This window comes from Trichomycterus rosablanca, chromosome 22 (assembly GCF_030014385.1).
Source record: "Trichomycterus rosablanca isolate fTriRos1 chromosome 22, fTriRos1.hap1, whole genome shotgun sequence".
Taxonomy (NCBI): domain Eukaryota; kingdom Metazoa; phylum Chordata; class Actinopteri; order Siluriformes; family Trichomycteridae; genus Trichomycterus; species Trichomycterus rosablanca.
In genome coordinates, this window is record NC_086009.1 from 2,776,653 (window position 1) to 2,804,394 (window position 27,742).

Below are 27,742 nucleotides of genomic sequence, written 5' to 3' on the forward strand. Positions count from 1 at the left end.
TAAAACAGGTCGTACATCGTACTTCACTACGAGTTCTGGTTTTTTCACATTCTTTCTTTCTGACCACAGACCACAAACAAACAGCACGTCCATTCAATCCCCTAAGCCAGCACTTGAGAGGAACCGTTTGGGCCTTTTATCCAGCAGTGCTGTGTACTGGAATGTAAAAGAGCATTCATGCTATAAAACATGACTAAAAGCCCACCTCTTTCCTAAATACCTGGTTTCAGTACATTTGTGTTCTTAGATGTTTGTTCGCTTGTACTTGGAAGCACGTCTGTAAGTCGCTCTGGACCAAAAGTTGCCAAGTTGACTGCCATGCAGCCAGCGTTGGGCCGTTGAGCAAAGCCCTTAACCCTCTCTGCTCCAGGGGTGCCGTACGATGGCTGACCCTGCGCTCTGACCCCGGCTTCCAAACAAGCTGGGATACGTGAAGAAAGAATTTCGTTCTACTTCACACCTGTACATGTATATACACTGATCAACCATAACGTTAAAACCACCTCCTTGTTTCTACACTCACTGTCCATTTTATCAGCTCCACTTCCCATATAGGAGCACTTTGTAGTTCTACAATTACTGACTGTAGTCCATCTGTTTCTCTGCATGCTTTGTTACCCTCCTTTCATGCTGTTCTTCAATGGTCAGGACCCCCACAGGACCACCACAGAGCAGTTATTATTTAGGTGGTGGATGATTCTCAGCACTGTAGTGACACTGACATGGTGGTGGTGTGTTAGTGTGTGTTGTGCTGGTACGAGTGGATCAGACACAGCAGCGCTGCTGGAGTTTTTAAACACCTCACTGTCACTGCTGGACTGAGAACAGTCCACCAACTAAAAATATCCAGCCAACAGCGCCCCGTGGGCAGCGTCCTGTGACCACTGATGAAGGTCTAGAAGACGACCGACTCAAACAGCAGCAATAGATGAGCGATCGTCTCTGACTTTACATCTACAAGGTGGACCAACTAGGTAGGAGTGTCTAATAGAGTGGACAGTGAGTGGACACGGTGTTTAAAAACTCCTGCAGCGCTGAGAATGATACACCACCCAAGTAATTGTAGAGCTACAAAGTGTTCTTATATGGTAAGTGGAGCTGATAAAATGGACATTCACAACTACCGTCAGGTAGAAATGTTGTTCACCTTTACGTTGCTCACCTGAACTGATCTGTGAAGCAGGGCATTTGATCTTGCTGTGCGCATGCGCAGACCAACGTATCTCGCCTCGTACTCGAGAAGAAAGACTTTAGTTTATATAGTGGGAAGAATCACAGCTGTCGGTTAATAACCGGACACCAAAAGTCCAGTCTGTCCGTTACCGGAGCACAGCAGACCAAGCCATGTTGTCAGTGCTGAATCTCTGCGTGGTGTCCGTTACAGTTATGAAGTTTTAACCGAGCTGTCATGATGTGATGAAGACACAGACGCTGTGCACTTCTGATGCTTTTATAATAAAAACTGGAAGCGTCCGGCGCCTTTTCATCATCACTTACTGTAGAGAAGAACGAATGGAGGCGTTAATCCTGCATTCAGCTGCGACTGTATGAGTTAGAAAGGTGCAGAAGTAATCGTGTTGCCTTTATGAAATCCATTAGAAACCGCAGAGGGAGGGTGAAGCGATTTCCGTGATTTCTGATGGCGTCTGTTCTTGCTAAAGTTTACAGGTTCCTGTTTTACTTTACCGATGTGTTTACACAGAGATGTTAGTTTTTCTTCTTGTTTATAAACGGTCCGTTTGTAGTATTTATATATAAAATACTGTTTAAATACGCGACGTGGAAGAAAATAACGTCTCACGCCTCGAAAGTCTGCAGATTTCCATAACACACTGGAAAATAGATGCTCATGAACGGGATCGTGATGTGGTCAGATGTCCGTTAGTTCCGTTAAAACGGTTAAAACGGTTAATTTTCAAACGTTCGAACATTTTTTAAAACAAACAGCAAACCGTGCGCGTGCCGTCTAACGGCTCTTCGAGGCTCTAAAAACATCCCAGTCTGTTCCAGCACATGAAGCTGAAAACATGCTCCTCAGATTACTGCAAGATAAACCCAAATATCGATGCTTTTGTAAGATAGAAGGAACTCCTGAAGTGAAGAATAAATCCTGTACTTGTGAAGAAAACCTCAGTTCGTCACCGGAACCCGTTTTCTCTTCCTTCAGCACGGTCCAAAAGTTTTAAATCCCAAATTCTGATACAAAGTGAGCTCTTCTGAGTATTAAAATCTCCACTTTAACAGGTAAAACGCACGAATTTGTTTAACCGCACAGCTGTTTAACACAAGTAATGCAGAAGTGGAAGTACATGAACAGGACTCGAGATCGGACCATGGAGAACTTGCACAGAGAACCTCCTTCCTTCTGTGTAGAGGCCTCCCTCTCTACATCAACATCAACGCTTCCTCATAGCAGCACAGTGCTCACACCACTGGGTCCAAAACATTCAGTCTATGTATACATCTGGGCAGTTGTAGCTTACTGGACTAGTCAGAAGCAAGGACGGATTAAGGATAGTCTGGGCCCCTGGGCATTTTACTAGGACATTTTTCTTTTTCTGTTATGAATGATTTGTATTGTATCAATTCATCTGCCAGGCTCATGTTCAGATCTGAAGGATATGCTGCAGCGAGTGAGTTAACCTTTAAACTGAGCTCACTGTTGGACATATTGTCAGGCATGAAAAGAACATCAAATAGCTCAGTTAAGTGTGTGTATGCATTCAAACTGCTTGAAATTGCTTGTCTTAAATTTAAATAATTGCAAAATTGCAAAATTAATTTGTGTCTCTGCGCTTAAGAGAAATTGAACATAATAATTTTGAAACAATACAAATTCAGAAACATTAAGTAAGGGCCTGAATCGCTGTCTGTTATGAAATATGGTAGCTTGCCTGGCAATTTGTAGGTCCCTAGAAAGTCAAGGAGCCATGGTAAACGACTTCTATGGAAGTCAAGGGCCCCATAGCAGGGGCCCTCGTGATCAAGGGCCCTCTAATGGTATGCCCTGCTCTTCTCTAGGGCCCCCTGGTAGGGGCTCTCATAACCAGGGCCCTCTAAAAATATGCCCCCCTCTTTCCTAGGACCCCTAATAGCCAGAAGTCGAAGTCAGAGCAGTGCCACAACGCCTCATCCATTTTCATAAGGGGCCCAAAAGCATGGCTAGGGCCCCCAAGAGGCCCTGGGGTCAAAGTCCCTAATAGTCAGAGGATCCTTAAAATGGAGGGCCCTCGGACATAAAAATATATTGTATCATAAATGTTGATAGGCATCGCAAAATGTTTTGGGTCAGGGCCCCCCCGGGGCCCCCTGACCTCAAGGGCCCCTGGGCGCTGGCCCCACTGGCCCGGTCAGTAATCCAGCCATGGTCAGAAGGTTACTGGTTCAATCCCCACCATTGCCATGTTACTGCTGTTGGGCCCTTGAGCAAGGCCCTTAACCCTTAATTGCTCAGACTGTATACTGTCACCGTACTGGATAAAGTCTGCTAAATGCAGAAAATGTAAATATACATTTCAGTGTGTTGCAGTGACGTTTTGCATATTGTGAAGGTGTCAGTGGCAGCAATCTAAACTTGGCAGGTATACAACTGAACCCTTTCAGCAAACAGCCCTTAAAAATCAGGAGGGTAAGGAGGGTACCAATAAGTATGCAGACCAGAGTAATCCACTGTAGTGACCCCTAATATGGTAGCAACCAAAATAAATTGGTTAAATAAAGTTTACAGTAATTGTGCAAACAAGTCCTTATTTTGGTTGATATTATGGCGCCACTAAGTGGTTAAGCAAAATTAGTGCAATGATCCACACAGCTGTTGGACCACTATTGCAAGATCCTAACTGTTGGGCCTAATACTGGCTAAACAATGTCTCTATGTAACTTTGGTTAGGCAAAAATACTTTGTTAAATGTAAATACCAACCACAAAAATGGGATAGTTTATAGCACAGACTTCAATCAGCCCTAGAATTATTAGCAGCCTTTGTAAGATAATAAATAATAAAAACCTGATAAATAATAAGGATAATCTTTAGAGTGTTTTTGCTTGTGGAGTGTTACTGGTTACTGTTATTTAGTCATACCCAAATTCCCAACTGTAACTTCCTCCACCACAACAGATCCCCACCCGAGGAAAGCCACAAGTTGAACACACAACCAATTGCCAACCGCTTCTTTTCACCAGAGAGGGTCTCTAAAAGAACAGTATCACATACAAAGAGTTACACACTACTATATATGACTAAACCATCTCCCATTTAATCACATCCCCTCTCTAACACAGCCAATCATGTTTGTATGGGAACTTAGACGGTCAATAGCTCAGCTCAGAGTTAAACTCGAGATAGGCCGCTGCACCACCTGAGCACCCATGTTCTTGTTTTCTTTATTGGCAAATATTCCAGTACCAGTTTATGCCAACTATTCAGACCATAGAACTTAATTCCAATTATGTTTTCTCCTAGCCACAGATATAAGCAAAGATTACTTCTAGTTCCACGTCGACACCCCTAAGTCTACTCCGGCACTCAGCATTTTTTATCTCTTAAACCAGACCAAGCAAAGCAAGAATCAACATTTTTTTTTTTAGATTGTTAACACAGAGCTGGCCAGCTGGCATCAAACCGTACTGTAATGTGTCTGATTTAGACAGATGTGCATTATATTCATAATTAAGACACACACACTGAAAACACCAGCAATTTCTTTATTTATTTTCTTTAAAAGTGAGTACAAAAACGACAAATAAAAACAGGAAATAAAGTGAGAACGAGAGAGGAACAAAATGACATGTTAAGACATCACAGTTCACAATAACGTTTTAAATGCTTTTGAAAATGATTTAATAGTTCAATTGAATGCTGTTAAAAAATCAGATGAGAAACAAAAAGCCACATTAAAAAAACCTAAAAACGACTTGCCATTTCAAGGCCACTATGTTGACTCCACTGATCTGAATAATTTACTTTGTATACAGACACGTCTCACTGCTCATCCAAGCCATGCTGATCATATCTACAGTTAAAACAAACGTTCAGTCCTACTTTAAATAAGGCGCAGATCTAAAGAAACATTCACAATCAAAAAATCTGTTCAGGCAAACGCAGACACTTGTACCTTCTCATAATCACTAAAACAGAGGTGACGGCACAAACAGCAGACGTTAACATGGAGTGGTTTTGAACCTTAGCCCTGTGTAAATACAAACCACATATGAACTCGATGGAAAATAAAGAAGACAGAAATGCAGATAGAAATCTGATGAGAAAAAGTCACGTAGCTTTGGGTAAACAGCCAGCTCAGCTGATTTGAAACAGATACATGTTTTATTTCTTTTTAAGCTTTAAGAAAATATTGTTCTGGCTCATTGCAAGAGCTTTTAATACATTTAAAACTCACAGCGCCTTCAGTTTCACAGTAATTCTAAACATGTGACAGGAAAAGGGGGTTTCAAGTGATATGAGACGTTTCTCTCACTCATGACTTACAGTACTACTGTAGGAACAATGATCAAACCAAGCGAGAAAGATGCCTTCATGGATTTAAAGTGTAAGAACTCAAACAGGAGTGCACAATTAGGGTCATGGACGGCCCGAGTCGACCGATGTTTTTGTTTTTAGCCTCCAGTCTTACTGGCCATGTTGGAGCTGGAAAATGAACAAACGATGCTGAACTCTGTGTTACTTCCAACTGCTGGTCAAAAAATAAATAAATAAAAGTGGATTTTGCCTTTACACACAGTGAGGAGAATGGTTAGAGAGGCAAACAATTCCTCAAGGCTGAAAAAGATTGTAGCTTCAGTAACTTGATGACCCCAAAATACTATTAGATGCCAACAAAGACCAAAAAGCCTTTTTCCATCCAACAAATTTCAATGCAGACAGAATTACCTGAAGTTTGCTAGATGTTTTAGTGCCTTCACAGATTTAAGCTTTTGTGCTGAACTACCTCCCACACATCATCTTCTAGTACTTTACTACTGTACATAAATGTACACATTGCGACCGCCAGTAGGAATGTAAACAAAATAAAGCACCCAGTCTGCTCAGCCTGAACACGAGCTTGCTCGACTGTGGACAGTACCCTCCAAGTTCCAGCAGCTTCTTTTAGTGGTCTCAGACAAAGAAGCATGTTTTTCAATCTTTCAGTAACAAAAGTACATTTACAGAAATGACTGACTGCCTTGACATGCCTCCTACTTTTAGAAGAAGGTTGAATAATATCTCTAATCTAAGATGAAATGTTGGTACACACAGTATAATGGTGCACCTCTGATGTAAAAGCTTGGCATGTCTTCTCCTACCACCAGATGGAGCTTTATGCCATCTCCAAACGTCTGCTGAAAGGAAAAGAACACAGTGTACCAGACTGGGTGGTTCCTCTTTAACCTGATTACTGCCAATCACGATGAATTGAAAGATCTGCTTTGACAATCTTTGACTAAATTAAATGACTGATCCTGATTTACTTCAGTCCTTAGTGCACACCAAAAGTTGAACTATGTAAGATGGAAATGAGGATGAGACACAAAACCGTCTAAGAGCAACAACCCATGCATAATCCTGAGCAATGGAGGGGAGCTAACAAGGGCTTAAACCCTGTCACAAGCCATAGAGCAGCTCACAGGAAGTGGTGGTGGAAGAAAGACAACGACATGAAGCAACGTGCTGCTGCAAGGACGGTTCCTGCGAGAACAAATTCAGTCCGACTATCGGAACTAGCCCTCCCTGGTCAGTGAGTTTGGTCCTACGAGATTACAGACATCAGGGGATTACAGTACAGTACATTCAATGTGTAAGAACTAGTCGTGTACCAATGCCCTGCATAAAATGAGGAGAAATGCATTTAAGTTGCCCAGCATTCAGTCAGATGGTCTTTAAAGACTACAAAACATAAGACATTTAAAACCGAAACCCATGAGGGAAGTAAAATGTTACAGGCTGGTTGATTAGTTTACATTGGGCTTTTAGTCACAACCTATGGAACGCACTGTGGAATAAATAATTATGTACATGCTATAGACTGTAATCAACTGGAACATGGAACATGATGCTTAAGTTGTGCAGCAAAACTTCTCAGAAAAGATCAAGTGCTCAAAAGGTTTAAAGAAATGCAATCGTATTCACTTAAGACTTCTGTTTTAAAGGTGCAGTCATAGATAGTAATAGTCACATGAATGAGTATTCCTCCCAAAGCCACGTCACAAAAACGGCAGTAACATGGAGGGATTGTGAGAATTGAGGTAAACAGTTTTTAGCTTTTATTTATTTTAGTGGGGTTTGCTTTGGGAAGATAACGCACAAGTATGGATGATGAACATCCTGGATCGGAGACATTCTTCCTGCCCAACTAGATATGAGACAATGAACCACACCAGAAATGCTAACTGGATCATGCCACCACGTAACCAATGAAACTGCTTTTGTAATGTTTTAAATTCAGGTTTGCTGTAATAAAAACACAAACAACCGAAGTCTCACACTAAACTGATAGGCAAGTAATGAAACAGAGACTGGTCCAGCTATAAAGGACGAATATTCTATTAATGAGAGTTAAAAGGCAAAAATAAATCACCAAATATTCCAATCTCTGACTGCACCTTTAATAATAAAAGATTCCTTCAGCACTCGTGATGAATAAAGAGGTCGATATATACAGTAGTGCGTACCCTGTATTATCACAGATATAAAACTCTATCAACATTAAAACAAAACCAATTATGTTTAAAAACAGGCTTTGCGATTCACAGCCAAGAAAAATAAAGAAAAGTGTTGGTTAAACTAATTGATCTTCCCTTCCCAAAAACTTATAGCTAGAATATTCGGTGTCAGAAGTTTGTTTAGGTTTACTGTAGCCAAAAATTACCTAAAAAGTCTTTAGTCTGCCAAAAGCTAGCAAGGCCTGCTACAGCAAAGTTGCTGACAGCAAGAAATGTGTCTGCATTATTAAAATTAAAATTCAGAGTATAGCTTTACTGGAAGTGGACATTATCATACCAGAAAGTGTGTTCAGCAGATACTTACAGTACTGTGAAGCCTGTACTATATCAGATACAGACAATGATAAGGTACAGACAATGACATTGTTCTGCTCTTTATTAGTTCTGCTCTTTATTAGTTCTGCTCTTTATTAGCTCTTTATTAGTTTTTCATTAGTTTTTCATTAGTTTTTGTGTGTGTTAATATCTCAAACAGCCTCTGAGGGAACTGGCAGCACCAAGAGCTTTTCCAATCTAATGGAAGCTAGTGAAACCTACTTATGTTACTTAAGATTAGAACAGAGTTTGCTCATTAAGCTTCGTAATGAAGCTACTACAAGCATGTTAAACTCACGGCTACAAGGGCATAATGCAAAGTACATGTCCAAATCTTAAGGGAAAGGAAATTTCATACTTTTATACTATAAATGTAAAACCCTACAATGTGGACACGGTTCTGTTTTAAATCAGAGCCAGGAATCCATAATTACTGTTGTTAAAACAATAGTTCAGGGATTTTCACCTTACCTAAATGATTAGCCAAAATCCACTTGGTGTCCAACATTTGCTTTTCGGTTCTAAACATTGACTACAAAGGTAATGCAGCTGAAAAGGAATGAAAAAAAAGTATTGGTCTTTTGAAGCAACAAGCTTCTTTAATATGCATTTCTGAACTTTACATTTGGGGTATAAGAAAATGTGCCTGTTGAATTTGCTAAAACTATCCCTTTAAAAGACTAAAACGAAGTTTCATACACCTGATTCTCTACCTGAGTGAACGGCCTGAAAAATCATGCAAAGGTTCATTGAAGGACCTTTTGTTTACCAGCGTGAGTACCTGACTACTAGTTCTGCTAAAAACAATAATAATAAAAGCAACAAAAATCTAATAAAATAAAATTTGGTCACAATCAGCAAGTAAGTGTGGATAAAACCCACACAGATGAAGAACAGTGGCGTAAAAAAATAAAACTATTTGCTGAAGTAAAGTAATGATCAAATAAAAGCAACTAAGCAGATCATGCATCTGTGTGTGTGTGTGTGTGCATGTTTGAGGGCGGGCAGATTTTACACAGAGGACCAGATTCAGTCAAGTAAGCACAGGAGATCAATGGAGGATGACGATGGATGGATGAAGAGGTCATCATGGAGTCTTGGCGATGCTCTCGGCGTCTTTAGAAGCCCAGAGCTCCTTGTGCTGCTTGCGGCCGAATCCCTCGTCGTAGTTTCCTTTGCTCTTGAAGAGCTGCTGGAAATGCGCCTTGCAGTAAAACTCTCCCTGCAGCGCCGAGTATGAGCCCAGACTGTACAGAGAGAGCGGAAGAGAGGGAAACAACGGGTCAAATTAATATACTGATGAGACCAAACATTCGGTGCTTGGTAATGTAACAAGTGCATGTGATGGTAGTTTGTTTGTTCGATTCTTAACGCCATGTCAGCTGCTATAACTGTTATCATGGCTGAATAAAAGGTTTCATCTTTAAAGAGTAAAAGTGGGGGGTCATACGTTTCTTCATAGACATTCATGAATAGACTTTACACAGATTGAGTAACTGTGAGGGTATAGAGTTCATGTGTTTACCAGAGGCTCTTGCTCTACAGAACAGGGGCCTAGTCTTCCTTTAGCAGGTGGGCTGATGGAAGTTACTCATAGTTGGCATATTGAATGCAGCAGATATGATCAGGCTTAAATACCCAAGTCACTTTGAATCATTATGGCCAGACTACTGGTTTGAAATACTCCCAAACAGAAAGGGGTGTTTACCAGCAACCGTAGTGGACAAGTTTTATTGACGCCAGAGAACGTGAATGATATGATGTGCAATTTAAGACACCGTATGAGATGAATGTGTCACAGCACACAGTGCCAACCTAAGTGCCCATGCTAACTGCTCTCCACCATCAAGCTCCTATAAGGAATCATAACTCACATCTGAGCAATGTAATCGACTGGTCCCACTAATCCTGTTGGACGGATGGAACCAGGATGCACTTGAAGAACCTGTTGGTAGTGTCCTGGTACCAGATCCCACAAGACAACACAGATATCTTTGTGTAATTCATGTCTCAGTGTCTCAGAGCCATTAGGACAGCATAAATGAGATCCATTGAGATGCTGTAGCAGGACCTTAAACAGGCTGCTCAGGATGAAAACCTTGTCAATGTGCTTAAATGAAATCAGTTCTGCAAAGACAAGTGAGCCAAAAGTCTTCCAAAGAAAGTAAAATACTGATCATTAGATATTTAAAGTGTTTGTGTCACTTTTAGCAGCAGCAAGAACAGCAGCCAAACAGTTACTAGGTTCAGTTGAGCAAATACGTGTTACATGGGCGGGGTATGGGTATTGTACACTGACCAGGCATAACATTATGACCACTGACAAGTCAAGTGAATTACACTGATTATCTCTGTAAGGCATATTATATATATTAGGCAGCAAGTGAACATTTTATCCTCAGAGTTGATGTTAGAACCAGGATGGGCGAGCGTGAGGATCTGAGCAAATTTGACAAGGGCGACTGGGTCAGAGCATCTCCAAAACTGCAGCTCTTGTGGGGTGTTCCCGGTCTGCAGTGGTCAGTATCTATCAACAGCGGTCCAAGGAAGGAACAGCGGTAAACCGACGACAGTGTCATGGGCGGCCAAGGCTCATTGATGCACGTGGGGAGCGAAGGCTGGCCCGTGTGGCTCGTCCAACAGACGAGCTACTGAAGCTCAGATTGCTGAAGAAGTTAATGCTGGTTCTGATAGAAAGGTGTCAGAACACACAGAGCATCACAGTTACAGGGCTGTTTTGGCAGCAAAAGGGGGACCAACACAATATGAGGAAGGTGGTCATAATGTTATGCCTTATCGGTGTATAAGCCCTTTCATGTAATAAATGAATTGACCTTTGTGTTCTTGGTTCTTCTTGGCATATATTGCATCTTGTATGAGGATCTGAAACAATTTAGTGCGAACAATATGCAAAACAGGAAATAAAGAGAGGACAGTCTGATTACACCATCCATACACTAATGTTGTGTATTTATAATACAAAAGTGTGTGTGTGTGTGTGTCTAACCTGAGCTTGGTGTTGCAGTGCTTGCAGCAGAAGCACGTTGAATGGAAGATCAGATTGTTGGCCACCAGTTTCTCCATCGGATAGACTTTCTTCTCACAGGAAGCACAGGTCTCAGTCTGTGGCTTAAAGCTAAAAGACTGAAACACACAAATGTCGAGTGTTGTTAAATGTTTAGTTTAGTAACTCTCAGATCATCAATAAAATGGGGTTCAATTAAGGTCGTATGAAGAAAGGTCGGTTTAGTTCTAGAATCGACTTATGCAGCAAGTACAAGTGACCTGTGGAGCACTGAGAGGTGTAAATTCATTGCTACAAGCAAAGCCATAAAAACAAAACAAACTGGTTTTAACAAGTGTGCTCTTAATCCGGTGTGAATCTGGTGTGAATCTGGTGTGAATGTGAGTTGAATACATTAAAATATGTTGTTTTTAACCCTTACACACCTTGGAGCGCTGGACAGACTTCTCTTCTGAAGGGCTTCTGTTATCCTGAAAAAAAACAGAAGGAATAAACTATTATAAAACATTCATCATCTAGTTTTGCTTTAAGACACAACCCATAAAAATTAAAGCACATAATCGAATTTCTTTACTCGAGGATCTTAATACAAAACCTTGTTTACACCAACCTGGTCCATTTTACTTCTTTTATTTTTGTTTGAGTCCAGCAGTGCTGTGAAATTAGCATTCAGCCACAACTCCCTGTTACACATATCCGCCGTATATAAAGCAATATTGCAACATTCATCCACATTCTTTAAGACCTAATTACGACACTTTTGACAGCTACAGCAGTCACTGGTATTTTTTGGATAAGACAAATATTCAGCAATAAAGCCTGGTCATTTAGATTGTTTGTTTATGTTTAACGCCGTACCAGCACATTTAGGCTATTTATACGGAGGAACATGGGTTGTATCTTAAGTGTATGTCATTTTAGTCAAGTTATAAACAATGTTTTAGATTTAAGTGTGACAAAAATGTAGTATTTTCCCTGGTGATGTCTTATTGTTTTCATTAAAGAATTAGAATTAGTTAATATGTGTTTGATTGTTAGCGTGGTTTTGCATGATTGGCAGGTTGGTGCGGTTTCCCCTGTATGAAGGTGCTTATGTGTTAGTCTGGAGTATCAGATCCGGCATCTTGTAATAATAGTTTACTTTTGATGACTGTTCATTGTAGTGTAGCATTTTCCTATCTTCAGCTCTATTTTATACAATTTGTTGTGTGGTTTAACTGTCCCATTCATTCTTGGTCATTTAGAAGGCATTATGCAAATCAGTTGCTTTGGCAGTGAACTCTGGTCTTTTCCTTGGCTTTTCTTTGCAAGAAATCTTAACCAGACCACAATACTTACTGACACTTCGTTGATGACTTTAAAGTGTCACCTTGCAAATATTTTAGCAAACATTCCAGCATCTCCTCAATTTTAATCGGTTATGTGGACAGTCATAATCATAGTAGTAGACCTCATGAAGAAAGGAATTATTAAGAAAACAAAACAATCGGGCACAAAAAAAACAATGGAAATCACTGACTACTAATTTTCTGTACAGAATTAAATTTGTCCTTAATTATTCAAACATGCAATGGCAACACCAATAAAACATTTTAAATTGTAAAAACAAGAAGGCGTTGAGAAGCAGACACAGAGCAGAGGCATGCTGGGACAGGATAAGGGCCTTTTCCAGAGAATTTGGAACCAAATAATTTTTAACTTTACCCGTTAGTAACAGGTAGAGCAAAAACATGGGAAAGCAGTTAGGAAGGGTGTCCACATACTTTTCTCTATACAGTGTATATTTTATAATTCTTCCTTCTAAGTCACATTTTATTCTTTCACATATATCCTAACCACCAGTCACTTGTTAAACTGCCACTCATTACATTACAGACTGAACTTCCTGCTGAAAGTTCTGATGTGCTCGTTTTTCACACTGTGACCTACGAAAAAAAATAGATGAAGGTTTTTTAAGTTTCAACCATTTTTACTACAACTGCTGGTTCTGCATGTATAACTGCACAGCTACTAACCCACTTCCTCTTCCTTTCAGACATGAAGAACCAGCTGTTTAACTTATGGGCTGAAATAATGATGATTTAAAGGAACGGTTACAAGACGAAACCCAAATGTTGTTGCACACAAGATTTTCACAATATTTGATGATTTTGAATCAACGAGACGAGGCTTCATAATAAGCCTCTTTTTAATAAGCAGTGGTTTTTTATGCATTTTCTCCCCATTTTCCTCCCGATTTAGCGCACTCAGTTTTGTCTTCTGCTGCTGAGAGATACCAGATTGCATCCAAGGAGAGCACGTCGCTGCACACGCCTCTTCCGACACGTGTACAGCCCTCCTCTTCTCGCCCCTTCTGCACAGGCACCTCTTCTGCCAATCAGGGTCCTTCCACAGTGTATGAAGACCCACCCACACATAGTCTGGTCGTCCCGCCTAACAGATACGGTGGCCAATTAGTATCTGCCCCAGGCACTGCCAATTATGCCCACCAGATGGTGCCCAGACGACGCGGTGGAATATCATCGCTTTCTGATGATGAAAGTACGAATTCTGACCTGAGCTGAGCCGAGTAATGTCTGCAGATTCTCAGCTTTTCTTCTTGGGTAATTCACTGATAGACTTTTTAGGAATTTTGGAAAGTCGGCCACATCTGGAAAGATTCACCCCTGTTCTAATTTTTTTATTTAAAGACGATTCTCTCTCTTCCTCTTACTGTGGTTCGGTGGAGCTTTTAAAAAGAAAACATTAAAATAACTCGCTCATCTCTTCTTATCTGTCTCGCTTTTCTCCACCTCTTTTCCATCTTTCCTGGACAGCGTTTGAAGATCCCACCCACATAGTCCGGTCATCCCGCCCTGGCAGAAACGTGTCTGCTGCAGGCACTGCCAATTATGCCCGCTAGATGGCACCCAGCCGACCGGTGGCAACACCGAGGAGTTCAGAATCTCAGCGCTGGTGTGCTAGCGGAATATCTCGCTGCGCCACCTGTGCGCCTGTACATTCTTTTAAATTGTGCCACAGTGCCCAGCTTTGTTAAGACCTTCTAGCACGCGTTACCTTGCTGAAAAGGTTCTGTATTTGTGATGGATGGATTCGACAGAGCTGGCAGCAATCAAGACTTCCTTCATGAGTTTGGACAGCAAACACCAAACATGATTCACCTGATCAGTGTGTTTGTAGTGTGGGGGGGGGGGGGGGGGGGGGGGTCAACTCGTCCCCAACTAGTCTTTTAGTTGTACTTTAATGTGTTGATCTACTTCAAATCTCTGCCCCATTTTATGCAGGATATGATGAACTAAAAATCAAAACCAGCAGGAAGTGTGTGCACAGTACAGGATGTATCTGTGTTGGTACTTGCAGCAGGTGGAACCATAAATAATTATCATCAGATCCAGATCACACAGCATATCTGAACGAGTAATGTACAGGTTTATGTTCAACAGCAACAGGATTGCTATTACACTTTTTAAAATTAGGGGTCAAATATTTATCCCCTAATTAATACACCAGAATCGATGAACAGAAACGTCCCCACGTCTTCCAGAAATCCTGTTATCGTATAAAGCTAGTTCAGGGATTTCCATAAGCTATCGGCAAACAGTGATTTGTGTGACGTGAGATAAATACAGCCGGTGTGAATCTAAAGTAAACACTCGTGCACATTAAACATCAGAGGATTATTTACTGGTGGGGTTTAGATACTCACAACAAACCTGCCTTACCAATCAACACCAAAACATCAGAAAAACAAAAGAACTCTCTTGCTTTTAACTTGTGTTGAATTATTTATTTATTTATTAGGATTTTAACGTCATGTTTTACACTTTGGTTACATTCATGACAGGAACGGTAGTTACTCATTACACAAGATTCATCAGTTTAAGTATTTAATATCAAACACAGTCATGGACAATTTTGTATCTCCGATTCACCTCACTTGCACGTCTTTGGACTGTGGGAGGAAACCAGAGCTCCCGAAGGGGGAGAACATGCAAACTCCACACAGAAAGGACCCAGACCGCTCCACCTCGGTATCGAACCTTCTGGCTGTGAGGCGATAGTGCTACCCACCGAGCCACCATGCGACCTGTGTTAAATTAACACCGATGTGCTGATTGTATTTAGAACGACAAGACATCACGCCTACAATCATCAGTGCCATCAGTGCCATCAGTGCATGCTCAATGCTTTGTTGTCGTTGAGGCCTTGAAAACAACTTTTGACAGGATGACCAATTCTGGGTTTCAAGTTTCCTTCAGTCAGAGGCTGATTCTATTTAGAACGACAAAAAAGGCCTCTTCAAGACGATCAGAGCAATATGGAGTGTTCTGCTGCGATTATTTATTCATTTGGATTTAATGCCATAAGTAAGTAAGTAAGTAAAATTTGTTTATATAGCACTTTTCACAGATAAGAATCACAAAGTGCTGTACAAAACATTACATAAAATATATGCACACATCTATATAATAAAACACACAACAATGAAAACATAAAAAACAAACATTCAACATCATACAAATGCCCGCTTGAAAAGATAAGTCTTCAGTTTAAAAGAATCTACTGAATCTGCAGATCTTAAAAAGTTGGGTAGTGCGTTCCATAATTAATTTGAAAAATTCCATAATATTTAACATGTATAATTTTATGGCAAAATAGGTATTATGTTTCTGTCTGCTTATTTTATCTTGTCTTTATAATCTGAGCTATTTTATAGTTTCATATTTATTTTTATGGCTGCAAGTTAAGTTCATATATTTTTTTTATGGTTCCAGGCATGTGTACTTGTTGTCTCTTCTCGGTCTGCTGCAATAAAAGCAGACAGTAAAATCAGAAGAGCCAAAGAGTCCAGAAGCATTAGAACAAAGTCGAAACAGGATTGGAGGGTGGAAGAGAGATTAGATAGCTCAGATAGAAGAACGCTCAGCGGTTAACAAGGGCACCAATGAGAAGGCTGGTGCCATCTGCCTCTTTTCACCTTATTTGTATATAATGTGGCCAATCACTCACACGCATGCGCGCGCACGCACACACACACACACACACACACACACACACACACACACACACACACACACACACACACACACACACACACACACACACACAGTGCTACTGCTACTAAACCAGCAAAGTCTGATTCAGGAAGTCACAATGACGTATCATCTTCCTGCGGGGCGCTTCATGATAGCACAGTCCCATCTGTCATCCCCCGAGACCCAGAAATGAGCAGTTTGACCAACACAGATCAAATAACAACGAGCCGGTCGGTACACCGCCGGACCGGCAAGATGCACTTTACCAATCTTCAGATCAGAGAAGCACTTCCTGCAAGTCAGAAATTTCACAACAGCATTGTTCAAAAAACTGAAACGGGTGAGAAGTGCAAAACCACAGTGTTGAAACGTTTAGCAGAACGCACAGGCTGAAATCCAGTCGAGTCCGACATCGTGTCTACGTTTTTTGAGGACACGAACATCCATCAGTGCATGCTCAAACCCCGTTTCATTGTCGTCGAGGTCTTGAAACCTTGGACAGGATGACCAATGCTGGGTTGATTTACCACTGTTTCAAAGGCACTTTAACTTTTGAATTTGTTCAGTTAAACATGAGCTTGAATCCATAATCAGTGGGAAAGTGTGCTTCTCTACACACGTGATCATCACTATGCTGCACCTCAAGGGAACAAACCAGTATTGTAGTATTTTGCTCCCGATTGTCTATGTACAGTTTATTTCTTCCTTTATAAACTCAGCAAATTCTAAAGAGGCTCAGTTACACTAGCAATTGGCTAGACAAAATGTCCAAGAGGCCGAAAACAGCCTAGTCTAGCCAAGAGGTGGCACACTCATCAGTGCGCTCCCAGTGCCAGTTCAAAGCCCAGACAGAAATAGGAGGGTTGACTCAGGAAGTGCATCCGGGGTCAAAACTGGGCCAGGTCGAGATTTCAGTTTGTTTTTCAATCGAATTGCACAGATTAAATGTGGAAATAAAGCTGACATTATACACCGATCAGCCATAACATTAAAACCACCTCTTGTTTCCATTTTATCAGCTCCACTTCCCATATAGGAGCACTTTGTAGTTCTACAATTACTGACTGTAGTCCATCTGTTTCTCTGCATGCTTTGTTAGCCCCCTTTCATGCTGTTCTTCAATGGTCAGGACCCCCACAGGACCACCACAGAGCAGGTATTATTTAGCGCTGCTGGAGTTTTTAAACACCGTGTCCACTCACTGTCCACTCTATTAGACACTCCTACCTAGTGGGTCCACCTTGTAGATGTAAAGTCAGAGACGATCGCTCATCTATTGCTGCTGTTTGAGTCGGTCATCTTCTAGACCTTCATCAGTGCTCACAGGACGCTGCCCACGGGGCGCTGTTGGCTGGATATTTTTAGTTGGTGGACTATTCTCAGTCCAGCAGTGACAGTGAGGTGTTTAAAAACTCCAGAAGCGCTGCTGTGTCTGATCCACTCGTACCAGCACAACACACACTAACACACCACCACCATGTCAGTGTCACTACAGTGCTGAGAATCATCCACCACCTAAATAATACCTGCTCTGTGGTGGTCAGGACAGATGGACTACAGTCAGTAATTGTAGAACTACAAAGTGGAGCTGATAAAATGGACAGTGAGTGGTAGAAACAAGGTGGTGATTTTAATGTTATGGCTGATGTTATACGTTTTTACATCCACTGTAAAAGGTGTTTTAGGTTCAGAACTCGCATCACATCTACCTGACGTCACTCCTAAGTCACGACACGCTCACGTCAAACCGAGTCGACTCATCAAGAGATGTTTGCATGATGCAAAACTGGAGACCATTCGCTTCCGGTACCTTTCGCTACATTAGTCTCATGGGTTCAGTGCAAAGAAAACCCCAAACAGACAGCAACCAGGTCTTGGCTGAATGACGACATTAGGTAAAGGGGGTAAATCGTGTAGCAGTGCTACCTTCAGAACAATGCCGGGTTGTGCTTGTTCTGATCGACTCGCTTTCCAGCTGTGACATTTAAAACCTCGACTCAATACCACTGGGCGGTGAGATCATCTCTGCCATTCGACCTCAGAGCCGGTACATGATGCCCTCTTGCTTTTCCGACTCAGTTACTGAACGTGTAAATGAAAAGGTCAAATCATGTAGTAAACTGGGTAGTAAAAAGCGTTGCTGTGAGACTGAGGACTCGGATCTGTGTTAGCCTGCTTATATGGCATTTTTATGCCCGTTTATTAAGACGATTGCTCTTACTGTGGTTCACTGGAGCCTTTAGAAATGGCTTTGTGACCCTTTTTAAAGTAAACACTTAAATAAGTGTCATGTTTTCTTTTCTCTCTCACATTTTCCACCTCTTCTGTCTTCTATTCTCCAATCACAGTATATCTTTATATTTCTGATTTCCAGTCCAGGTTCCCCTGGTACCCAACAGTTTTGGCACTCTGTTCCTTTTTGTTTGTTTATATAATGCCATGTTGTCATATTTATAATATTCATAACAGGATTTGGGGTTTTATGCTAGTTTTATTAGTCTTGTACTATATACACCGATCAGGCATAACATTATGACTGGTTTCTATATAGAAGCACTTTGTAGTTCTACAATTACTGACTGTAGTCCATCTGTTTCTCTGCATGCTTTGTTAGCCCCCTTTCATGCTGTTCTTCAATGGTCAGGACCCCCACAGAGCAGGTATTATTTAGGTGGTGGTGTGTTAGTGTGTGTTGTGCTGGTATGAGTGGATCAGACACAGCAGCACTGCTGGACTTTTTAAACATCTCACCGTCACTGCTGGACTGAGAATAGTCCACCAACCAAATATATCCAGCCAACAGCAGCCCGTGGGCAGAGCCCTGTGACCACTGATGAAGGTCTAGAACAGGGGTCTTCAACCTGTGAGTACTTGCCCGAGGGGGCGCGAGCGGCTGTCCGGGGGGGCGTGGCACTACGAGATTATTATTATGAACCGGTGGCACACGAGACCGGCGGGGCATGCGGCAGGCATCCGCGATTGAGCCGTGGTCCACAAAGGGGAGGGGCGCGTGACGAAAGCCGTGCCCCATCCAGGGGAGGGGGGTGTGGTGGTACACGCGACCGAGTGCTGTTCCACCAAGGGGAGGGGGGCGTGGTGTGAGGGGGGGGCGCAAGTCGTGCTCGGCACACGAAGGGGGGCGCATGCCTAAAAAGGTTGAAAACCCCTGGTCTAGAAGATGACCGACTCAAACAGTAGCAATAGATGAGCGATCGTCTCTGACTTTACATCTACAAGGTGAACCGACTAGGTAGGAGTGTCTAATAGAGTGGACAGTGAGTGGACACGGTATTTAAATACTCCAGCAGCGCTGCTGTGTCTGATCCACTCATACCAGAACAACACACACTAACACACCACCACCATGTCAGTGTCACTGCAGTGCTGAGAATGATCCACCACCTAAATAATACCTGCTCTGTGGTGGTCCTGTGGTGGTCCTGACCAAAAAATTTATGTAGAGAAACAGATGGACTACAGTCAGTAATTGTAGAACTACAAAGTGCTTCTATATGGTAAGTGGAGCTGATAAAATGGACAGTGAGTGTAGAAACAAGGAAGTGGTTTTAATGTTATGGCTGATCAGTGTATATGTGTTTTCAGTCTTGTATTATTAAAGACACTGATGATTATTTTCAGTATTAAATGTTTGGGTGTCAATCTGGAACAGCCTAGTCTACATCTAGTCTAGATCTAATCTGATCTGTACGTTTTGGTCTAATCCTGATGTTGGGGTGAATCTCATGTAGTTTTGCACTTTGTTTCTGGCCTTGAAAGTAAGTCACAAACATCCTCTGAGGGAATCCGAGGCCCCCGTTATCATCCGGACCAAAGATCTGTACATGGGAGCACACCCAAGCCCTGAGAGTGCTTTCACACGTCTTCAAACGTACCAAACTCTGAGTTTAATGGACTTCGATCTGGAACTAAAAACAAGTGAGAATCTTAATAGCTGATCCACAGAGTTCTATGGGTAAGCGGGAAAGTGCAGGACTCAATGTCAATAGGGTCAGCACTTGTAGGTCTTGTTGCATGATTTATTAAACCAAACCCAGCAAACCAAGTACAATAAAGGAATATTAGGCTAGCCTTATAGACAACGCCATTAAGCAGAAGGGAGACATGAACTTAACCCAGGCCAGATGTGTTTGCACTGATGAGGACCAGCAGACAGTAACGTCAGCAGGTTTCTGAGTGCAGACACCACTAATGTCCAGCGCTTTACACCCGCAGTTCTCTAAAACCTTTCTGTTCACTAGAGTCTGGAAACCCAATGAGGCTCTGTAATCTGAGCTCTGGGGAGTCAAGCCAGGCGTTCCACGCGCAAACCTAAACAATGCGACGGTGTAACTCCGGAGATATTCATTTTACCCACTAGAGAAAAGTATGGAACGTGTCAAACATGCCCAGTGCTACGGAGGCTACCGAAACTGGAAAGCCAGAGCTTAAAACCAGGAATGAGTTCAGTACAAACTCGGTCTCTTTATGCAAATGGACGGGTCTAAAGATTTGCATTTTGACTCTCAGCTGTGTAAATGTAGCTTTAGCTCGTGTGTACTGGTCAAGCCAAAAAAAACACACCCAGAGACTGAAATTTTCCAGGCATATTTGTGCCCAAGACTTTCAGCAGGTTTAATCCGGTTTGTTGATCTGTATTCATTTATTTATTAGGATTTTAACGTCATGTTTTACACACTTTGGTTCCATTCATGACAGGAACGGTAGTTACTCAGTACACAAGTCTTTAATGTCAAACACAAACACAGTCATGGACAATTTTGTATCTCCAACTATCCTGACTGCTTGTCTTTGGACTGTGGGAGGAAACTGGAGCTCCCGGAGGAAACCCTTACAGGTACAGGGAGAACATGCAAACTCCACACAGTTTGTTTGTTTATTTATTATGATTTTAACGTCATGTTTTACACTTTGGTTACATTCATGACAGGAACGGTAGTTACTCATTATACAAGATTCATCAGTTCACAAGATTATATCGAACACAGTCTTGGACATTTTAGTGTCTCCAATTCACCTCACTAGCACGTCTTTGGACTGTGGGAGGAAACCCGAGCACCCGGAGGAAACCCACGCAGACGCAGAAGAACATGCAAACTCCACACAGAAAGGACCCGGACTGCCCCGTCTGGGGATCGAACCCAGGACCTTCTTGCTGTGAGGCGACAGTGCTACCCACCGAGCCACCGTGCCGCCCAACTCCACACAGAAAGGACCCAGACCGCCCCACCTGGGAATCAAACCGAGGCAGCAGGCTCTCCCCAAACTGTTGCCAGAAAGCTGGAAGCACACCTATCGACCCACATATCTGAACCCAATTATTATCCGTACATTAAACCATATGTTGTGGATACAGAATCTTTCTGGTACAACATGAACGAGATTTAGAGAAGATACAGCTGATCAGAGAGTGAAATTCGGACATGTTGAAACGCGGTGATGAAACCAGAGTCAGGTATGTTAGGTATTCAGCAATCAGCAGGCAGAAGCACTGCTCGAAGCAACCTGAACGCTCGTGATGCTATCTCAGAGGAAGAGCCGTGTTACACAATCAAGGTTTACACGCAGAACTGAGAGAGAAGGCAGCATGTTTCATCTGGTTTGGCGTTCGTGGAATTTAACATTTACTGGATATTTTTTACAGTGCACGGTGGTGCTACGATAGCAGGCTTTGATTTGATTTGATTTGGCATTTAGCAGACGTGTACAGTATACAATCTAAGCAATTGAGAGTTAAGGGCCTTGTTTAAGAGCCCAACAGCGACAACCTGGCAGTGGTGGGGTTTGAACCAGAAAGCTTCTGCCCCCGATCTCTAATCCTGGCTTTTAAATACTGCAACGCCAGATATTCACACTCGGTGTACTACGCTCCAGAAGCCGCACGACGTTTTGACCTTTCTGAACGAGCGGTAATTTGTGAATACGCAGAACCGACTGAACGTGGACAAAACGCACGTCGTTCTTGATAGTTAAATGTTTAGCCAAATGTGCAAAAGTTACAAGTTCAAGTTTATTTTCATTCGCTTTTACACACACGAGTTCACTTACTGGAATCATGTAAAACCTTTTTCACTAGAAAATGCACCACAGAGCCGAGAAATGACGACAACACGCCACACAGTCAAAACATACATATATATATATTATATGAGAAAGGGAAATTTATTCATTTATTTAACTACATTCTAAACTACATGTTTACATGAGAGGTCACATTCATGGCTGGGCAAGTTAAGTTTTGGCTCCTAGCAAATGAGTTGGTGTAGTTTATCAAGACATGTTATTTTACATTGGTCCTCACATACACTGATCAGCCATAACATTAAAACCACCTCCTTGTTTCTACACTCACTGTCTATTTTATCAGCTCCACTTACCATATATAAGCTCTTTGTATTTCTACAATTACTGACTAGTAACAAAGCATGCAGAGAAACAGATGGACTACAGTCAGTAATTGTAGTACTACAAAGTGCTTCTATATGGTAAGTGGAGCTGATAACATGGACAGGGGGTTTTAATGTTATGGCTGATCGGTGTATGTGTTTTCAATTTAGTAATTATGAGGATTTTAAGTATGGTTTCAGCTCTGTCTTGGGTACGGATCATTTTTGATGACTGTGAATGTACATGACGGTCAGTCCCGAGGAAGTGAAAGCTGGGTGGTCAAGGTGTCTGCACAAGAAGTAAAAAGAACATCTGACAGATGCGGGTTCCATGTGGGTTTGCCATAAATATATTACGTACGTGTGCAATGTATTTATTTATTTATGTTATTCGAGTTTCATGCCACTTTATACACATGATTGTGTTGTGTTTTCTTGGTTGAGGGTTTCTTTAACAGTTCTAGGTATGTGTAGCTGTTGTCTCTCTTTGGTGTATTTGGGGCATTCGATCGGAATTTGCTTTATTGTGAAGCGTGTTTGGCATCTTTCACATGTTGGGGGGGTTCGTATGCAATGTAAAGAACATTAGCAAAACATAACTAAGTATTATTAATAAATGCAATCATTTACTACCATACACATTTAACAGATTCATCATAAACACCTAAATTTGCTTTCAGAGCGCACTGTGTAAGCCTACGTTGTACCTGTAACAGGGCGGGTCGCGGCTCTTCAGAACCAGTGGCCAAAATAACAGAAGAGAGAAACAAAAGGAAACTGAAACAAAATCTGCAGTGTTAATCAAACTCAACACACCAGGAAAGAAGGGCGTACGTCCCACGGGGAGATAAGCCCAAGACATAAGCCTGTCCCCAGCAAACATCAGAAAACTCACAGTGATAAGCTCACAGTGAAATGCACAGTCACAGAGGTGGATTGTTTGACTGTACTGTTACCTGTTTGTGTGTGTTAAATATGACCAGAAGTATTAATAATCAAGAGTTAAGGGGTTATAAGGTAATAAAGGTAATTAGGGTTTGTTCATTCACAGGCACCTTGCACCCTGAACCCCAGCGAATATCGACTGTAGATGGAAATCTAATCATTTACATGTTCAGCATTTAGCAGACGCATTTTGTCCAAAGCGACTTACAGTATTTATTGAGGGTTAAGGATCTTGCTCAAGGGCCCAACAGTGGCAACCTGGCAGTGGTGGGGCTTGAACCAGTGACCTTTTGATTACTAGTCCAGTACCTTAACCACTAGGCTACAACTGCCTAATCAAAATGTTGTTTTGTTTATTTTGTTTGTTTATTTTGTTTGTTTATTTATTGGTTTGACACCATGTTAACACATTGGTTCCATTCATGGCAGGATCACTGAATATTATTTCTTATTAAGTCAGTCTCTCTTGTTGTTTCTGTTTTGTCCATCTTCGTATCTGTGTCCTAATTTTTATATTTGTACAGAGTTTGAGTAATGTTCAAGCTTTAACCTCTCTCATGGTTTGGGGAAAAGCAAGTCCTTGTCGCTCCTGTAGATACCTGGGACAGTCAACCAGAATACGCCTGATGGAGACAGGTACTCGGCAGGTTATCAAAATGTTGACTTGCTTTTCCCCAAACCATGAGAGAGGTTAAAGTACTTAATCTACTTATAAATAAGACTCACTTAACATATCAAAGCAACTCAAAGAATTCGTGATTTTCGAGCAGCCATCATGACTCACTGTACCAAAAACAGAACCCCGTACAGAAATGCACCCAGATGCCTCAGAAATCACATCACGCTGAAGAATCCAGATGGAGAAAAGCAATCCTGAGCTGCGCTGAGCTAAAGACCTGCCTGGTGCGTCAGTGGGACTTTCTATTTAAGTAAGGAGCACGAGTCTTCCTGCACTCTCCCTCCATATAAGGGGATTTGTAGCAGGAATAAAAATGATGCTGTTATCGAGCTGCACTGGCTGCCCCAGAGTCCTAGCGAGCATCATTCCATTAGTACAGCGCTCCGACGAGAGACGGCCACAGACAGAGGCTCGGTTACATAAGCAATTACGTTTAGCTAATATTGACACGGGTATACCGCGCTGTGCACATGCTACCGGCTATTGTTCTGTAAAATCACGGACAGGGTAAATGATTATGGACGAATTACACAGCATTCTGTTCATACTGTATTATGAAAAATGGCTCTACGCCTTCACCCTGTATTTAAACTGAAATTAAAGTCTAGAGGTGGGTCTATTACGCTAGCCCACCACCTCGGAGACCCAGGTTCGAATCTCAGGTGCTACCAGCTGGCCGGGCATCTGCACAGACATGATTGGTTATGTCTAAGGATGGTGGGCAAAGCTGTGATAAAAATACAATCAAAATATAGACAATTTTGTCAATCCAAAGTCTGGAAAATTAAAATCAAAAGGATATATGCACTGATTTTACTAGACAGCGGAATCATCTACTGGTAGCACATTCAGGAGACTCAATACAGCCGTGAATGTCAGGATGAGAAGTGAAACAGTTCAATATGCACGAGTGATTGACCTGGATGACTAAAAAACCTCTACAGGCATAACAGACACCCAGCTCTCTCAAACGCCAAACAATGAATATCCTCAGTGATCTACTGCCTTTCACATAACACAACACATGAGAAGACGCTGGACGTGGCTGCTTAAGTATCTACGTCTTCAAACAAAGCGCAAAAAGATGTACGTACACTTGTGCGGGGCATAAAGATCACGGCTGTCTTTTAAAGATTCTTCATTCTGATTTTGTGACCGAATGAATATAAGGAATACTTCCGTGTCTACCAAAACCACCCCAAAATTAAGCTTTCTGTAAACATACACACAGCGCTATAAAAATCAAACCTTGTGCCATGACCTCCTTACTTATGATTACAAACATTATGATTGACTACAGCTGGTGACTCCTCTAAGCCAAAATAAATAAAGCTAGTTTGACGAAACCAAAGCGTTAGAACAGAAAAACACAGAAAGCTCTGATCAGATCTTAGATATGCTATTTCTGTAGTCCAAACAAAAGCACTTGAAGCCATTTCTAAGCAACTTTAGGTTCTATGGTTATCTTGACAAACATGGACCAAGTCTCACCAAAGTCAAAGTCAAACAGCCAACCATAGTTGTGCCAGTCTGAGCAAAAGCAGCTTGATCAAACTGAAACAAGGCATGGAAATATTAGATGTTAAAATGTGTTGTTTACCTATTTCTAACCCATCAGATCAGTCACAATACCAGTAGTACTCATATAAAATTTGGGGAAAACATTGTTCTGATCAATACATACATGTACGTGCCCCTAACAGGTGTATTTAACCTTTTACTTTAACTGTAGCCATCACTGATAAGTAGGAATCAAACATCTTTATTATAAGAACTATTAAATGCGGATCTCAATTTCCAAAATGTACAAAAGATTCACTGACTTTTGACAGCTTGTATTAACAATTAAACCCTGGGCTTCTCCAAAAATAAAGCTTCAGCTTACCAAAATGGAAAAGATTTCCAAAAATGTACATGAAAGTGCTAAGTAAACTGTTAAGAAACAGTTTAGAGGAACTGTAGAAGTCACACCAAGATCTGAAAGACCAAGAAATCTACCGCAACTGCTTGTCAGAAAGGCTAAGCAAAACCCCCAGCGAGGTTTAGCCAACATGCAAGCAGAAAAGCACAGATTTTACTGAGCAGTGGTGCTGACACAAACATGATCTGTATAGAAATCATTAGAATAAAACGTTACCTGTATGAGCAACTATAGCCAATGTCTAAAATGTGGGGAAATATTGATAAGCCTACAGTATTTGGAAAACGTATTCATTAAGATTTTAATGGCTGGTTACATTCATGACAGAAACGGTAGTTACTGCTTACACAAGATTCATCAGTTCACAAGGTTAATGTCAAACACAGTCATGAACAATTGAGTGCCTCCAATTCACCTCACTTGCATGTCTTTGGACTGTGGGAGGAAACCGCAGCTGTCAGAGGAAACCCACACAGACACGGAGAGAACATGCAAACTCCCCGTTTGCACAGAAAGGACCCGGACCGCTCCACCTGGGGATCAAACCCAGGACCTTTTTGCTGTGAGGCGACAGTGCTACCCACCGAGCCACCCCAGGGCTTGTTGATTAATGGAAAATTATGTTTACAATTCTCAAAAAGATTGTTGGTTGTGGGGGATCCTTTACTAACTGTTAAGCATGTAGATTGGCTTTGTTTTGCTTTGGTGCTTCATGTTTGTGTGGCAGCCAGTGGCACTGGAAACATGGATTTAAATGAATATCAGCAAGTCCTCTGGATTTTTCCCTACCTTGGTTTAAAATTGCTGCACAGGTTTTGTTTACTTTTTAATGTATTTGGTCAGATGTAGTTTAATTTTGTATAAAACTGTAGCTATAAATTATTATTTATATTAATGAGCAGATGCAGTGCCTGATGTTTGTCAAGTTAAAAATTGATCACTGCTTACAATAGAATAGCTTTTTTTAAATATATATAAAAAAGACAGTAGTGTTTTAATAAAAAGCTTAAAAATAAACATTGTCCTTAATCCAAACTACAACACGACTCATTTGTTATGACACCAAATTTGCTTTTCATGACTATTATTTGTAAACAATGCTTTGGATATGACAATAAATTCAACACAAAATGTCTTAACTTAAAATTGAAGCAACATGGGTCTTTAAATGTCTCCATTCAGACACAATACCAATAAAATATACAGTATATTAAAAAATAAGACAAGAATAATTTAGCACTGTAGCTGCGGTTAGCCGAACGCCTGCAGACAGCATCTCATCACAATAGGAAAAAGATTCACGTCGGCCGAATGTCAAACCGAGCTTACACAGTAACCGAGTGCACTACTAAGGCAACTCACATCGCCAGCGATGAGTGCACACTTATAGGAAGCATATAGCGGTTTGGAATACAGCCCAGATCCGTTGCCTGCCGCTTAATCAAACGGGAAACGGTTCGTTAGACACTCACCATCTGTATGTATCCTCGTCGGTGCAGGAATAAAACGGGAACAGCAGTCAGTCAAGCTTGTGGTTAGTTTATTTTCGCTTACTGGTGCCTGTGAGACACACTTTAGGTTGAAATAACGAAGCCTGTTGTGATGTTGTAGCTGCTAGGTACTCAGATTTCACTCTCTGCCTCCTCCTGGAGCTTTTCTACTCTGGCCCTATTTCAGCTTTTCGTTATTCAGCAGGATGTT

At 41.5% G+C, this 27,742-nt stretch overlaps 2 protein-coding genes across 2 annotated transcripts in view; both read right to left on the reverse strand.

The window, feature by feature from the left end:
* The window catches only part of map3k3 (mitogen-activated protein kinase kinase kinase 3), a 28,720-nt gene extending 26,515 nt beyond the window's left edge, over window positions 1–2,205 (reverse strand). The window contains exon 1 of the mRNA XM_063018675.1: window positions 1,163–2,205. The gene's annotated coding sequence lies outside the window, so the exon portion shown is untranslated. The remainder of the gene's footprint in view (window positions 1–1,162) is intronic.
* Window positions 2,206–8,509: 6,304 nt separating this feature from the next.
* limd2 (LIM domain containing 2) lies at window positions 8,510–27,673 on the reverse strand. Its single transcript, XM_062984815.1, has 4 exons — window positions 27,514–27,673; window positions 11,482–11,526; window positions 11,039–11,175; window positions 8,510–9,278 (listed from the first exon to the last, which is right to left on the reverse strand). The coding sequence occupies exons 1-4, from the start codon at window positions 27,514–27,516 to the stop codon at window positions 9,119–9,121; spliced, it is 345 nt and encodes a 114-aa protein (XP_062840885.1). The 5' UTR covers window positions 27,517–27,673; the 3' UTR covers window positions 8,510–9,118.
* Window positions 27,674–27,742: the final 69 nt, after the last annotated feature.

Bases quoted from the DNA above. Each gene is read 5' to 3' on its own strand.
- limd2 (XM_062984815.1), bottom strand. The intron at 11,176-11,481 runs GTGTGTAAGGGT...TGTGTGTTTCAG, and splicing joins AGTCTGTCCAGCGCTCCAAG to TCTTTTAGCTTTAAGCCACA. The intron at 9,279-11,038 runs GTTAGACACACA...CTCTCTGTACAG, and splicing joins CACTGCAACACCAAGCTCAG to TCTGGGCTCATACTCGGCGC.